A 14,636-nucleotide genomic window follows, 5' to 3' on the forward strand; every position below is an offset into this window, starting at 1 on the left:
TTGCCATTCCTGTGGCACAATACTGTTGCTCATTGCGTATGTCACTGAAATTCTTTGGACGTGATGACACTGACGAGCACAGTAGGAGTGCAACTGGGTGTTTTTGATTGTTTGCAGTCAAAATTAGCAGCATTTTGAATGTTGTACTCTAAGAACCAAATTACACGAAAATGTCTTCATTGCTGCACTTCGTTTTATTTCCATAAAAGATATAAGCGGTTGATAAACAATTTAGTCACAAATTGTTTCAAGACAATTGAATACTAAATCTGAACGTCCTCTGTTTTTTTCCTTCGCCTATCTTTCTAAAGCAGCCCCCATACTGTACAGTGACATCATTAACTTTTTTTTTTTTGCCAATATTTGTTATATACTGTTATATATATTTTGTTAATACTCTGTTAGCTTTAATCAGCAATGTCAATGTGCTTGAGATTATAAAGTCTGAGACCCGGCTGAAAGTGACTTAATTTGCAGTTATTTAATTTTCTGCATGCTTGGCATGCTTTTATGAAGTTAGTGGTCATCGTTGCACTTTGTAATGACATTAGATACTGTAAGGCGTCATCTAACTTAAGTTCCTTGGAATAACTACAAAGACTATGGCATGTGCCTGTGTCAATGTTTGTCTCAGAATAAATTCCAAACCCTGAGCAATGGATATGTTTAAAAGGCTTGCAAGGTCCTGTTTTTTCCAAACAACCTTTGTTTGTGGTCGAGGATCATACTAAAAGCTTTACTTTGACTTTGGTTTTGGGTCTAAAAAACTTTGCTACATAAATTTTGCACAATTATCTTATTCTGAGTCTGAAAAAGATAAACTATATGGCATAATCAAATGCTGTCAGACCATCTTATTGTGGACTTTTAGACATGCAAAGATACTGTAAGCATCACAAACTACTTGTGTAATAATGAGATTATGGCTTTGTTTGCCTCCACAGAGAGGAATTTGGTTGTTTCGTTCAGTGTTCCTGATGGAGTCTTATAGAGTTAGCGGCATTCCAAACACTGGAATACCGCAAGGCTATATGCAGCCTTCCCACTCAAGGGGACAGAGCAATGGTACTTATGGACTCAGTATCAGAGTTCAAGGAATAGATGGACACCCCTATGTGGTCCTCAATAACCAGGATAGAGTTCCGAACCCATATGCAGTGCCACAAAACAATAATGGACATATGGATTCTGAAAGCCCATTCAATTATGATGAATATGATTTCAAAGGAACCAGGAAGAATCTTTCTGAAGGTCCATATATGGACTTTATGTCTCCAAAGCTCCATGGAGGTCCTCACAATGGGACTTCTGATCCTAAGAAGCAGTCCAGTCTTTTAAACTTCCAAAAGCATCCAGAGATTCTCAAGCCATATGATCCTGAGAGCAATACTCTTGATAGCTTTCAAAGTCTGCCTTCAGTTGAGAATCAAAATCCCTACCCAGGATCCCTACCCAGAGCCAACTCCCCAGTTGTGAGCCAAGCCAGATCCTCCAGCCAAGTTCCAGAAGCATCTTTACCAGGGGACAGGGGACACACCCAACCTCAGGTTCATCCCCATACACTTTCATTCAATGTACAACCTCAAACAGGTCCAACCAAAGACCGTGTTCTGGCACAGCCTCAGGTCAAACCCCCTGTTCAAGCACAACCTCAGGTTAAGCCGCCATTTAAGACTCCAGTGCCCTACCAGACTCGGACTCAGCCTTCACAACGCCTTCCAGTTCCTCAGCCATCTACAATAGCCAGCAACCCCAGTGACCAAACCAAGGCCTCTTCTAGACCTTCCAGTTCAGTGAGTAGTGCAAACTCCACTTTGGAACGAAGTCGACGTGAACCAGACGTGTTGCCCTTGCGCCGTATTGACTCCAGTGGCCCTGTGCTACAGTCTTCCTCCTCCCGAAATTCCTCAATAGGCTCCACCACACCAACCAAGGAAGACCAGTTGGACCAGCTTTATGCAGAGACTATCAACCGTCATGAGAACCGGCGCTACCTCCCTTTCCTGCCTGGCACAGGGCGTGACATTGATACTGGTTCCATCCCAGGTGTGGATGAGCTCATCAAGAAGTTTGACAGTAAAGAGACTCAACAACGCAGGGGTCGGTCAGGGCGGAGGAATCGACTTAACCCAGAAGACCGCAAGCGATCCCGTAGTGTCGATAGCGCCTTGCCATTCAGCCTTGGGGGTGACTCTGACTACTTGGATGAAGTTAGCCGGAATCGAGGCAGGTCTACAGAGCATCTCCTTCGTCCATCACTGCTCCTGCAGAAGGCCGCTGGAGTGAAGACTTCCCCCATGTCACCAACTTCCACTGTTGGACCCAGGATAAACCTAAGAAACATGACACAAGTTAAAAGTGCTCCAGGCTCTCCTCAGGGCACAGTCTCCAACTCTTCAGCTGCTATTTTAAGGTACAAGAATCCCCTGAGTCGTCCCTCTGTAGCACCTGTAGAGAATAAAAATGAAGAGGCCAAACCATCACAGAGTGTGAAGTGCCTGTCAAGTGTGAAAACGGGATCAATCTCTCGTCCCGCTGTCAATGGTAAAACATCAAGAACCGAAGTGGATGCTCAGGTAAGAACGCATAGTCTTCCTCTTTGCTATTCTGAAATATTTACCACCATTATGGTATGGGGTATGGGGGTTACCAGTAAATAGTTTTATGCATGGATACTGTACATATCATGACATGTATTTCTTTTCTTTTTTTTATTTATCTTTTTGCTCAGGTGACACCTGATCTTCTGAAAGGTCAAGAAGAGCTTTCACAACAAACAAATGAAGAGACTGCCAAGCAGATATTATTCAGTTACCTCAAAGATGGGTAGGTGCACTTTCCAAATAGTTTTATATGGATTTGCTAAACATATCAACAAATTCAAAGTAGATTTTTTTTTGTCAAAAACATTAACTTAAAATATTTATATTTAACTGATCAATGACCAATGATAGTCCATGATAAGGAAAAGGGAAAACCCTTTTAAAAATCTACAATACAATATATGCATATACCATTTTCTAAAGAAGTTTAGATTTAATGCTCGCATATTTATAATAACTTTCAAAAATATTTTTACCAGTCAAAAAGTATTTGAGTATTGTCATTTTATTGGTTTATTGACATTTATTTTTTGACATTTTTATTATTATTGGCCTTAACAAACAGCCATGAAGGTCTGCAGGGTATAATTGGTATAATATATGGTATAATTTCCTCTACTATTTTTTTTCTGCTGCATGTTGGTTCCACCACACAACTTTAATCTCAATCACACTAAAGTTTTTGACATTCTAAATGTGACAATTGTGTTCTTATTGGTCTATGGTTGTTTCCTACTCAATAGTGTTCACTTTTTTTCTGAGAAGTGAGATTTTTCTTGGAATTTAAGGTAGTTTCCACATAGTCTGACACAATGATAACAGTACAAGAATTTGACCTCCCCTACATTTCTTCTTCATTTGTGTCCAGTAGAATCATCCACTCATAACTCCCACACTTCTGTCTCACCATTTCAATGAAAGAACAGGTTCTTAATGTTCCTCTTCTAATATCTTACATCAAAATGGCAAGTCATATTTATTATGATAAACATTCAAAATAGCTGCTTGTTAGATGTTCCAGACCGTTGTTTGCCTAATAAAAATGGTTTTAGCTCACTGCCAACAACTCAAATCTGTTATTTTACTAGGACTACATTTCCACCCAAAACAGCTCTGTTTCCTGCTCTCACCTAATCCTGCATGATCACTGCACAGCTTCAAATGCATGCTGTAGGTGCCCGACAGCCCAACCTGCTCTAGAGCAGGGCTTCTCAACTCTGGCCCTCGAGGTCCACCTTTCTGCAGAGTTTAGCTCCAACCCTAATCAAACACACCTGAACAAGCTAATCAAGGTCTTCAGGATTACTAGAAAGTTACAGGCTGGCGAGGTTTATCAAGGGTGGAGCTTAAATCTGCAGGAAAGTGGACCTCGAGGGCCAGAGTTGAGAACCCCTGCTCTAGCGAATAGCTGAACCCGTGCCCTCCCTGAACTCCATATTCTTGATGTCAAATGTTCTGCCCCCTCTGCATTCCTTATGTGCTGCATGGAGGGAGGTGAGCAGAGCGGATTATACACCAGTCAACCCCCTGAAGCCTTGCATATCTAGAATCATATATCTTCTGGTCAATGGCAACTTTTATTAACCAGCTCTGCAGGCAAAACTTGTCCTGAGGTAGTAGTTAGTTACCATTCAGTGGCGCGTACCATAGATACATCAGGTTAAGGGTCGTGATAGTTGTAATAGAGCAAAAAAATATAGTCAGCAGTGTTGTGACATGACGCGTCTGTTGGCGACAGCAGCTTACGTTATGAAACCGTTAATTCCAGTCCGCTCTGTGGGAGGTGTGTGTGTTTGAAGGAGAGGCGGTGCTGGTCTGCTGGCTTCTCCTCTCTCTTTGCTAAATGTAATGATACACTTTAGTCTGTACTGTATATGCATGGCAGTAACCCAATGTTCTGTGCTTTTCCCTGATGCATCACTCGAGTGCCCTGTGAACATGTGGGTATCCACATCCCTGTTCAGACACTCATTCCTAGACATGTGACTTGTTAAAAGAAGGCAGTAATTAGGGTGGTCAGGTCATAAGGTGACGCATCAAAAGCCTGAGTACTCTGTACTCTCCACGCAGGCAAAGAGCCAGGCTGATTTTTCCCAGACATATCAGGGATTATACTCTGATCCAGTCACTCACATACACACACACACACTAACATTATCTACACACACTTTGGCTCAGAGAAAAGGACTCTCAAACCGTCTGAATGAATTTTGAGCACTTGTGTCATGTTTTGCAGGAACAATGATAACGATGACACTACCAAGAGAAAGGTCAACCTGGTGTTCGAAAAAATCCAGACCTTGAAGTCACGGGCCGCTGGGAACGTGCAAGGCGACAACAAAGTGAGCCGTTGTTGTGGCATTGTAATTGGGTTCAACAAACAGCTAAGACTGTGAGCCTCTTATAAGAGAGACTTAGTCTATCTCTTGGAGAAAGTATAAAGGCAGGTTGAGGTTATTTACTCAGCAAACAGCATAGGCATGGCTAATGTTTAAACATATGCAGGCAAAATCAGACCAGTCTTTTTTACTGATTTTATTTTAAAATATTATATATTTTTGTTTTTAACACTCACACCTACGAAATCATGAAATCTTGTATATGCAAAGACCAGTTTACTGTGAATGAGCATTACAAATTCCTATCGTTTGAAATATTTCTGATTAAAACTGATTTTTCTTGAGAACTTGCTGTTTGTGCTCTGTTTGGATGTGAATCTGTATCAAATCGCTGTAATATAGCACCTGAAAAGAGCTCTGTTACATAAAGATGTTTCTCTTTCAGTCTCCAGACCTTGCAGCCCAGGCTAGAGCCCTTCAGGAGCAGAAAGCAGAACTGGAAAAAGAAATCGCTGATCTTAAGAAACAGCTTGAGGATGAAAGCAAGGTAACAGCGAAACTCTCTCTCTCTCCACTAATACCTCTACTCCCTTAACTCATCAACTGTACCTTGGACCCCTGCTCTGTCTGTTTAGTCAGTCTGTTAGAAGCTTCCATGTTGACTGAAAATCCCTCCCATATCGCTCCTTAAGATCAATAATCAAATTAAACAATTACTGGCTGCTTATAAAGACTAGGCCTTAAATCCAAAAAATATGTCTTAGTAGTGTGTCAAACAGTCAATGATTTTTAAGGTTCAGTAAGGTTACTGTCATTTCCTGTCCTTGCTGTCATTTCTTATTATGTCTCTCCCTGCAGAAGCGCAGTGATCTGAATGAGACTCAGCTGAAGGTGGGAGCGGGAGTGAAAGACTTGAGGAGAGAGCTGGACCAGAGTCAAGCCGAGTGCAGCAGACTGCGGGACAAGCTTAGTAAAACAGAGGCTGACCTGCGCACTACAGTGGAGGAGTAAGATGCTGTCTCGCACAGAAGACCCACCCAGAATCTGTGCATGTAGAAAATTCAGCAAAATTGGAACACCTGTAATTGACAAAATTCAGTTAAAAGCTCTTTTAGCTTGCACATTTTACTATATTTAAATCCATTCTGCAGAATTTGCCCCCGAATTCAATGCAGAAGATGCTGGTTCGTGTCTGCCTGGCCTTGCTTATGCTTATGAGCTGTCTGTGTTCTCTGTGAACTTTGGAGCAAAAGTAAAACTTACAGGTGTTGGCCCTGATGTGAAACCTCCTAACGCTGTGAAAATCTACACTACCCTCAGATATGCAAGTTTCTGGGATTTCTCCATCCCGCCTCTATCTAAGGTTGTCAAAATAAAGTGTCAATTATCCTCTGAGACACCACGGTTTGAATTGGCAGGGGTTTATATGGCCATGAGCTTAGCAGATTACCAGGCATGTCTGTCTCTTCAGAAGGCAGGTATTCTGAGTGTATTTGTGTGTATGTCAGACTCTACCAGGTGAAAATGGAGAAAGAGCAGTACCAGACTGAGATCCGAGACCTGCAAGACCAGCTCTCAGAGATGCACGATGAGCTGGATGGAGCCAAACAATCTCAAACAGACAGCACAGACAAAGAGGCCATGATGGAGGTACAGTATTAATACTTTTATTCAGCAAGGGCATATTAAATTGAACAGAAGTGACAGTAAAGACCTTTATAATGTTACAAAAGATTTATAGTTCAAATAAATGCTCTGCTTTTGAATTTTCAATTTATCAGAGAATCCTGAAAAAAAATTTTTTATCCGTTTTCACAAAAATATTAAGCAGCACAACTGTTTTGAACATTGATAATGATTAGAAATGTTTCTTGAAATGACCAAATCATTAGAAGGATTTCTGAAGGATCATGTGACACTGAAGACTGGAGTAATGATGACTGCTGAAAATTCAGCTTTACCATCACAGGAATAAATTGTTTAAATATAAAACCAGTATATTAATTTGTACAAATATTTTTATTTACTGTATTTTTGATCTAATAAATGCACCATTGGTAAGAATAACAGATTTCTTTCAAAATCATACTGATCCCAAACTTTTGAACAATAGTGTAACTTAGGCGCATAAAATTTAATGGAAAGCTGAATATTTCCCATGCAAATTTTATACATCAGTAATCTATAGAATAACAGATCCAGCATTTGCATATTCAAACTAATTAAGACTTGAAACTGATGGCAGCAACTCTAACATTGTACTGTCCTCTCTAGGACTTTATGCAACTGAAGCTAGACCTCCAGGAGCTGCTTCTAGCCAAAGAGGAGCAGGAAGAGCTGCTGAGGAGGCGTGAGAGGGAGCTGACCGCTCTTAAAGGAGCTCTGAAAGAGGAGGTAGCAACTCACGATCAGGAGGTGGATAAACTTAGGGAGCAATATGAAAAGGAGATCCGTAAGCTGCAGAAGGCTGTGGAGGAAGCTAAACAGGTGATTTATATCTGCCTTTCTACGTTTTTAACCAAAACAATTCACAAATAAATTAGCGGCAGCAGAGGTCTGTGTGATGTTAGGAACCATGTAAACATTTCCTGAACCCATTCCCTCTCTATCTCCCTATCATTTCCCGTCCTCACTGAAAGTGCCATGTAACAAAGGAAATATGATGTTTAAAGTGTTTTTATGCAGAGTTAGCATGCTATTTTTCAAATGATACATTCAGTTAAACATAAATGTCATCTCAAAATAGTTAAATTATGATTTCACGTTTTGACTTGTTTTGTTTTGAAAAAGTATGGAACTTCTTTCACCTTCAGCCTTGTCAGCAGTTTTCATAAAAAGTGATTTCCTAGTGAATTGCAGTAGTTGATCATGATGATTTTATTCAGATGAGGGCAAAACAGATGACAAAATCCCCAAATACTGAAGAGACGCATACAGTAAGAGCAGCATGAAAGACGTATTGAGTTACAGAATAGAACAAACGGGAAGAGAATGAGGGAAAGAGGTAGTCTCAGGACAGATTGGTGTCCACAGGTGGGTGGAACTCCTTTAGCCTGCCTCTTAGCTCACTTCCTTTTTGCAACAAAGGAACTTCCTGTCCAGAGGAGGCCATTGTTGTCTCAGTTTAGATGTATTTTGAAGTGTTCAATCTTGGTCTGGTGCCCCAATAAACCTGCTGCAGAACTCACTGTGCTTATTTTCGAAATAGCTGCATGTTGGGAGAATAGTGGTTGGTTTTATCCTTGGATCTTTGAGAAGTGGACAGAGAGACCGATTATGGACATTGGCTTTCTGGATATTTTAGCGAGCGACTAAGCCATCAGGCTCAACGAGTGTTACCGTGCGCCTCTTTTTTTTAATAGTTTTAGTGTTGATAGGAAGGCCCCATGTGGAGCAACACTGAAGGGTGAAGCACTAAATGAAGTTTAGTGCTGCTTAATTGCAGTGGCAGGCCATCACTAATCTAATGAGGCTCTGATGGGGTGGTTAGCTGGTCTCTCTCTCTCTTTCTTTGAAAATGAATGATGGGTTTGTTTCATATGCAAATAGCTGGGGGAATTGCACATGGCCAGTAAGTGGGTCACTGTGCAGACAAGGGGTCTTACAGATGACACAATGGGGGGAGGTCTGTACAAAAAGGTTAGTTTGATTTGTTTACCCCATGAGGTTTTCTCTAAAGTTTGCATTAGTTTAGACTATTGATCCCAGATTTCCGAGTACACCTTATGTGGATATTTCTACAAGGCTTTTGTTACCAGCAATGTAGAAATTGTTGGTGGTACAGTACAACTTGGTGTTTGTTTCTGTCTGTTTGTATGGTTGCATATAAAGGTATTGCTCTGCCCTAACAGCAGGAGGGGGAACAGAAAGGGAAGTTGGGGCTCACAGTGTCCCCCTCTCAGCATGAGATTCCTGATTCTCAATGGTTAGGCGTCCTTGTGAAGGGTTCTCTCCCTGCTCCAATAGCTTTCCCTATTTTCTTATTCATAGCTGGATTTTTTTACAAAAACCAGACTCTCACTATTATGACTCAGATTAGTTATGGACTGTTATATCAGCCAGTTATTTCCATTTTGAGACTATTCCATTCGTCAGCATGTCCAGTTAGTATATTCAAAAAGTTTCAAATTTCTTATATTAAAAGATGCTAGGTAGTAGTCTGTACTTCCATTCAAAAGTTTGGAGTCAGTAAGATTATAATATTTAATTAATTATGATTTTAATGTTTTTATATTTGATTAAAAATACAGTAAAAACTGTAATATATTGTGAAATATTATTAGAACTTAAAATATATATTTTAATGTTTTCTATTTTAATATAATTTCAAATGTATTTTGTTGGCAAAGTCTTCAGTGTCACATGATCCTTCAGAAATCGTTTTGGTGCTCAATAAACATTTCTTCTTATTATCAATGTTGAAAACAGTTGTGCTGCTTAATATTTTTCTCTCAGTGATACATTTTTTTCAGGATTATTTGATGAATAGAAAGTTCAAAAGAACAGAATTAAAGGGATAGTTCACCCAAAAATGAACATTAAGTCATTAATTGCCCAGCCTCATGCCGTTCCAAACCCGTAAGACCTTCGTTCATCATCAGAACACATAATAAGATATTTTTATTATGTGTAGGGTAGTGTAAGTTCTGAAGGTAAATGTAAAAAATGTCACAGTTGTCTCCGGTCTACCCTACAGCTGCTCATATGAACAACTCATATCAGTCAACCACTACTGAAAATCCAAAACAGATCTTGCATTGGTTGTTGGTATCAGCCTTTAGTGTATTTGAGTGCAGTGCCGTTACTGTGCTGTATTTGTTTGTTTTGTGGGCTGTGGCAGATATAGAGCTCTAACGGTCTCCTTGGGGCTGTTTGGGCAGCCGACAGTCTCACAGGATGTGGTGTGTTTCCTCAGGTGATGATAGCAAACCGTTCCGGCCTGCTCGGTGGTGATTCAGCTGGATGCCTGAGTAGGAAGAGGGGAAGTGTTGGAGACGATAGCGGGACAGAGCGATGTGTAACATTGAAAATAAAAGAACAAAAACCGTGAAGAACAGCCATATGAAAACAAATAGAAGCTTTAAAGAGATTGTGCATCTACATCTCACCCTTCAGCCTAATAGAAACAAGCTCAGTTGTTAGCAGTGTCTTGATGGACCGTGACAATGATTGTAAGAGATTACTGTGACAGTTCATAGTCTACATATAAACAGCAGCCCTCATGCGTGACGCAAACTTGGCATATAAGTAGGCCATGGCAAGGTCCTCATGCACTACAGGCTGAACTCACTCCAGTTTTGGCCAGGATTCTACTGCCATTGTTCTCACTGTCCCACAGAGCCAAAGTCCCCTGCTGTCAGATGTGAAGTGTAGCGCCCTGGAACCCTACAAACCCCCCACCATGAGCTCAGCAGAGGGGGTCCGACCCTCTGAGCTCCCTCCTTTATGAGATTAAACACAGAAGCACAAAGCTAAGGATTTAGCCCTGGCTCCAATTGAGTCCAAACATCTTGGCTGTGGTTTTAAAAACGGGAGAGGGTGGAACATGATGGCAGTTACATCTGTAATGTTCGTTTAAGGTAGTGGCATGCGTCTTTGTGTATAGAAAACAAGTGATGAGTTGCTTTAAGTACAATCACACCCAGTCTCATGACACCATGTGTATGTTAGTGTCAAGTGTGACTGGGAAAGTTATTTGCCCAACCTGCTTCTAATTTCTGTTCTAGACTCTTAGTTGCATGGTTGATTTATTTATTTACACAACAGTTGAAAGGTTTGGGGTCAGTAATTTTTGTTTTTTTTCATGTTCACTAAGTTTGCATTTTTCTATAAAAAAATACAGATAAATGGTAATATTGTTTAATATTAGTACAATTTAAAATAAATGTTTTCTATTTTAATATATATTCAAATATTATTTATTCCTTTCTAAGGAAACATAATTATTGCTTAAAAAAATCTTACCAACTACAAACTTCTGGTAGCTTACAATAAAGTAAATGAACATTAAAACTGAAGGAAATCAACTGAAGCCCTGGTTACACCTGGTTTTAACATCAGCCTTGGCTAATTGGTCTTGGCTCTCGCGGGGAAAACACAAGCTTGGTTGTTTTCGTTGAGGTAAAAACAGAGCTGAATTTTGGACACAAGGAAAGCAGGATTTCCTGTAATTTTACACATTCTGAATATAATGTGAATGAAATCACTGCTTATACATGCTGAGGCACAAGTTAAAGTATCAATGCAGTAATCATCTCAGAAAAATCCACTTCATCAGTGTGGGTACAGGACAATGAAACATTGTATACAGTTATGATTTGTTGTAACAATTTTGATATGTTTGTAATGGCAAAGGTGAATTTTCAACAGCTATTACTCCAGTCTTCATGGTTACCTGATCCTTCAGAAATCGTTTATTAATTTTTTTTTTTTAATAGATATCACATGTTAAATCTTCTAAAGGAGTCTTTTCTGTCACCTAATCAATTTAATGCAACCTTTCTAAGGAAAAGTAATTATTGCTTAAAAAAATCTTACCAACTACAAACTTCTGGTAGCTTACAATAAAGTAAATGAACATTAAAACTGAAGGAAATCAACTGAAGCCCTGGTTACACCTGGTTTTAACATCAGCCTTGTGGGATTTTATCTGGATACGTCACATCCGCCAGTTTTGCATTGTGACCCATGAAATCTGTCTCGTCACTGTTCCCAACTATTTACCAATACAACAGCTTTTCTCTATGGTTTCATGGGTAGTTTTGGCAGTAGAGAAGTTGGCATATTAAGATGTGGGGCGAGAGTAAACAAATCCCAAAAAGTGTTGGGATCTGATAACCAGAAATGCATGTGATCGCATTTGTAGTGTAATGTGTCCTAATGCGTCCCGGGCCACCTTGCCTAACACATAATCGTTTCACCAAAACAAAGATTTTAAACTTTGCGAACAGGGTACGGCTCTACAACTGCTTGGTCATGAAATTTGGGGAAGACGTGCACAAGATTTCATTTGCCCTTTTTGAAATCTCTGTGTTTGAAATCTGTGTGCATTTTAACCCTTGCTTGCCATTAACAATGCCTTCTTCATTCACAGAATGTTTTCTTCTATCCTTCCCTGAAGGATGAGAGGAGGTTATTACAGACGTCTTATGCAGCTGGAAAGAAGTCAGTGCTTTTCAAGCAGCGCTTTTTCATTTCCACCTCAAGCACCTCTCGCCCGTCCTTAGTATTTCGTCTTGCTTCGGCACATTTGTGTCTATGTGCTCTTTGTTTAAGAGCAAAGCTATTGTAACATATACCACCAGGATGCAGAAATAGACTCTCTGTTGTTTGGAGCTGGAGTGGTATTCAAAGGCTGAACACTTTCTGCTTGGCTGATAAAGATTCAAGTACCTTGGATGATCTGTCGCTTATGTTTCTATGTTTGTGTATTCTTATCTTTCTGTCGAGTCACAGCTCTTATATTGAGAAAAGAACCTGGCATGTAAACAGGTCACATTGAAAAGTTGACCATAGGAATAGATGACTAATTGGTCTTGGCTCTCGCGGGGAAAACACAAGCTTGGTTGTTTTCGTTGAGGTAAAAACAGAGCTGAATTTTGGACACAAGGAAAGCAGGATTTCCTGTCATTTTGCACATTCTGAATATAATGTGGATGAAATCACTGCTTACACATGCTGAGGCACAAGTTAAAGTATCAATGCAGTAATCATCTCAGAAAAATCCACTTCATCAGTGTGGGTACAGGACAGTGAAACATTGTATACAGTTATGATTTGTTGTAACAATTTTGATACATGATGTATTTATGAAGGTCATTGTGTTTTATTGGGAAATAACTAGTGATCATTTCCAACTGTTTTTTTTAGGTCTTTAAATATTATTGGTGTACAAGGCCAGTAGACAAATAACTTTTTTCCAACTTCTACTTATTGAACTCTATTTATTTATTTATTTATTTTAATAATATTTATTTATAGAATTACTGTGTATATATAATTACATTAATTTGTTAGTGTAAGAGAAATGGCATTGCCTCCAGAGCAGTATATACATAAATGGTATGACGATGATAATCAGGGTTGACCTGTGATACAATTTTGCATGGCTTTCTGGATGGATTTAAGATTGTTTTACCCCTTCAGATTAAAAATTTGACATGTAAACCTGAATGATTTTAGAATGGATTAGAGCGGTTTAGCTCTTTGGAAAAACTGCGATGCATGTGAAGGAGCATATAATGGTGAATTTTGGGATGGCTTTAGGCAGATTTATTAGTTTCACTGATGGTTTAGGCAATCGTTGCTGTGAAGATTTAGCACCGCAAAGCATGAGGACACTCTGTGTCTTTGCTTGGAGTTCATGAACTGATTGTGATTCTCCTGCCATTGTTATTCTTGAGCTTTTTAAACTCTCTCACAATGCTGGTTAATGCCCAACTATACATAAACAGACTGAGCAGGCTAGAGCACCATTCATTGCACACTGCTTTCTCAAATCTCTCTGAGTCTTTGTAATGCCTCTGTCAAGAAAAGCAGCACAGAAACATTGCTCCGCTCGGCCCTTTCCTTTCTCTCTCTTTCTGTTCTTCAAAGACCTGACTGCGGGAACTGGGGCATGGAGGGAAAGAGAATGTGTGAATGTTCGTTAAATACAAACAAGAGTTTCATCAGTTTCCCCAATGCAACAGTTTCTCAGGACCATAGCTGTGTCCTGTAGCTTATCAGCGGTAAAATTGCTCACTCCAAGTAAAAGGAAAAGGATATTGCAACAAAACCATTGTAACCTTCTCTGAAGGACACAGACATCATGATAAGACGCCTCATGTGATGCCGTAGTTTTTCTCAAGACAAAAGCAGTGATATTTACCATTTTAAAAGGTCATTCCTCCCTAAACTTTGTCAACCTTTGTTATCTTCTATGCTAGTTTTGCAAGCATAGAGTATGTTGTCTTTTGCTAGGTACATATTAGCAAGGCACCTCCTGGCTGCTGTAGTTTAGGGGTGGTGGTGGTGTGGCGTAACAGATGTTTGGGTTTGTTTTGGGGCGATTGGCCGTGGTTATTTTGGGTGGTGTTGTGGTTAATGAGTAAAGCATTACTGAGAGAGGGAGAGATTCATAGAGGGGCTTCAGGACTTTGAACCATAAGCAGAACTGACATAAATCCACCCCAGTCTGCTAATGAGTCACTGCTGTGTTAGGCTTGGGATGACTTTAAAACACACACACACACACACACACACACAAACAAAGAGCTGTGTCTCGTCGTCCGGATGTTCGTTGATCACAGGGTTTGCAACTGTAGTTCCACTCCATTAGGGCACAGGTATTTCAGGTCTAAACAGTCTTACCTGTTACCTATAATCCTGATCGAAGGCATTTACTTTTGTGAATTTAAAATGCACTTTAGAAATTTGCAGAAAATATAATGTCGACTACAGCTAGCATTTATCAGACTCCGATATTTATTTGCTCAGTAGTAGCTTTTCATTTAGCTATAATTTGAGTATTGTCTTTGTCCACAGTTGCTCACAGTGGATGGTTAAACCTGTTAGGCAACATTCCCTCATGCATAGCAAACGAGCTACCTGCTCATCCAGTTCTGGGGCCATCCGTGTTGTGTGTAATCATTGAGTTGTCATCAACAGGATAAAGAGTCCTTCGTTGCATGACAGCTGTCTCAGTTTGTTAGCT

The 14,636-nt window shown here is 39.9% G+C and overlaps 1 protein-coding gene across 1 annotated transcript in view; it reads left to right on the forward strand.

Moving 5' to 3' along the window:
- Positions 1-14,636, forward strand: part of LOC107600477 (cingulin-like protein 1) — a 52,577-nt gene that overhangs the window by 1,210 nt on the left and 36,731 nt on the right. The window contains exons 2-8 of the mRNA XM_016292384.1: positions 945-2,576; positions 2,732-2,826; positions 4,840-4,945; positions 5,388-5,489; positions 5,801-5,949; positions 6,451-6,592; positions 7,217-7,429. Of these exons, the coding sequence (XP_016147870.1) occupies positions 978-2,576; positions 2,732-2,826; positions 4,840-4,945; positions 5,388-5,489; positions 5,801-5,949; positions 6,451-6,592; positions 7,217-7,429 (2,406 nt within the window). The 5' untranslated portion in view covers positions 945-977. The remainder of the gene's footprint in view (positions 1-944; positions 2,577-2,731; positions 2,827-4,839; positions 4,946-5,387; positions 5,490-5,800; positions 5,950-6,450; positions 6,593-7,216; positions 7,430-14,636) is intronic.

Source organism: Sinocyclocheilus grahami, unplaced genomic scaffold (assembly GCF_001515645.1).
Source record: "Sinocyclocheilus grahami isolate Dianchi unplaced genomic scaffold, SAMN03320097.WGS_v1.1 scaffold284.1, whole genome shotgun sequence".
Classification (NCBI taxonomy): Eukaryota; Metazoa; Chordata; class Actinopteri; order Cypriniformes; family Cyprinidae; genus Sinocyclocheilus; species Sinocyclocheilus grahami.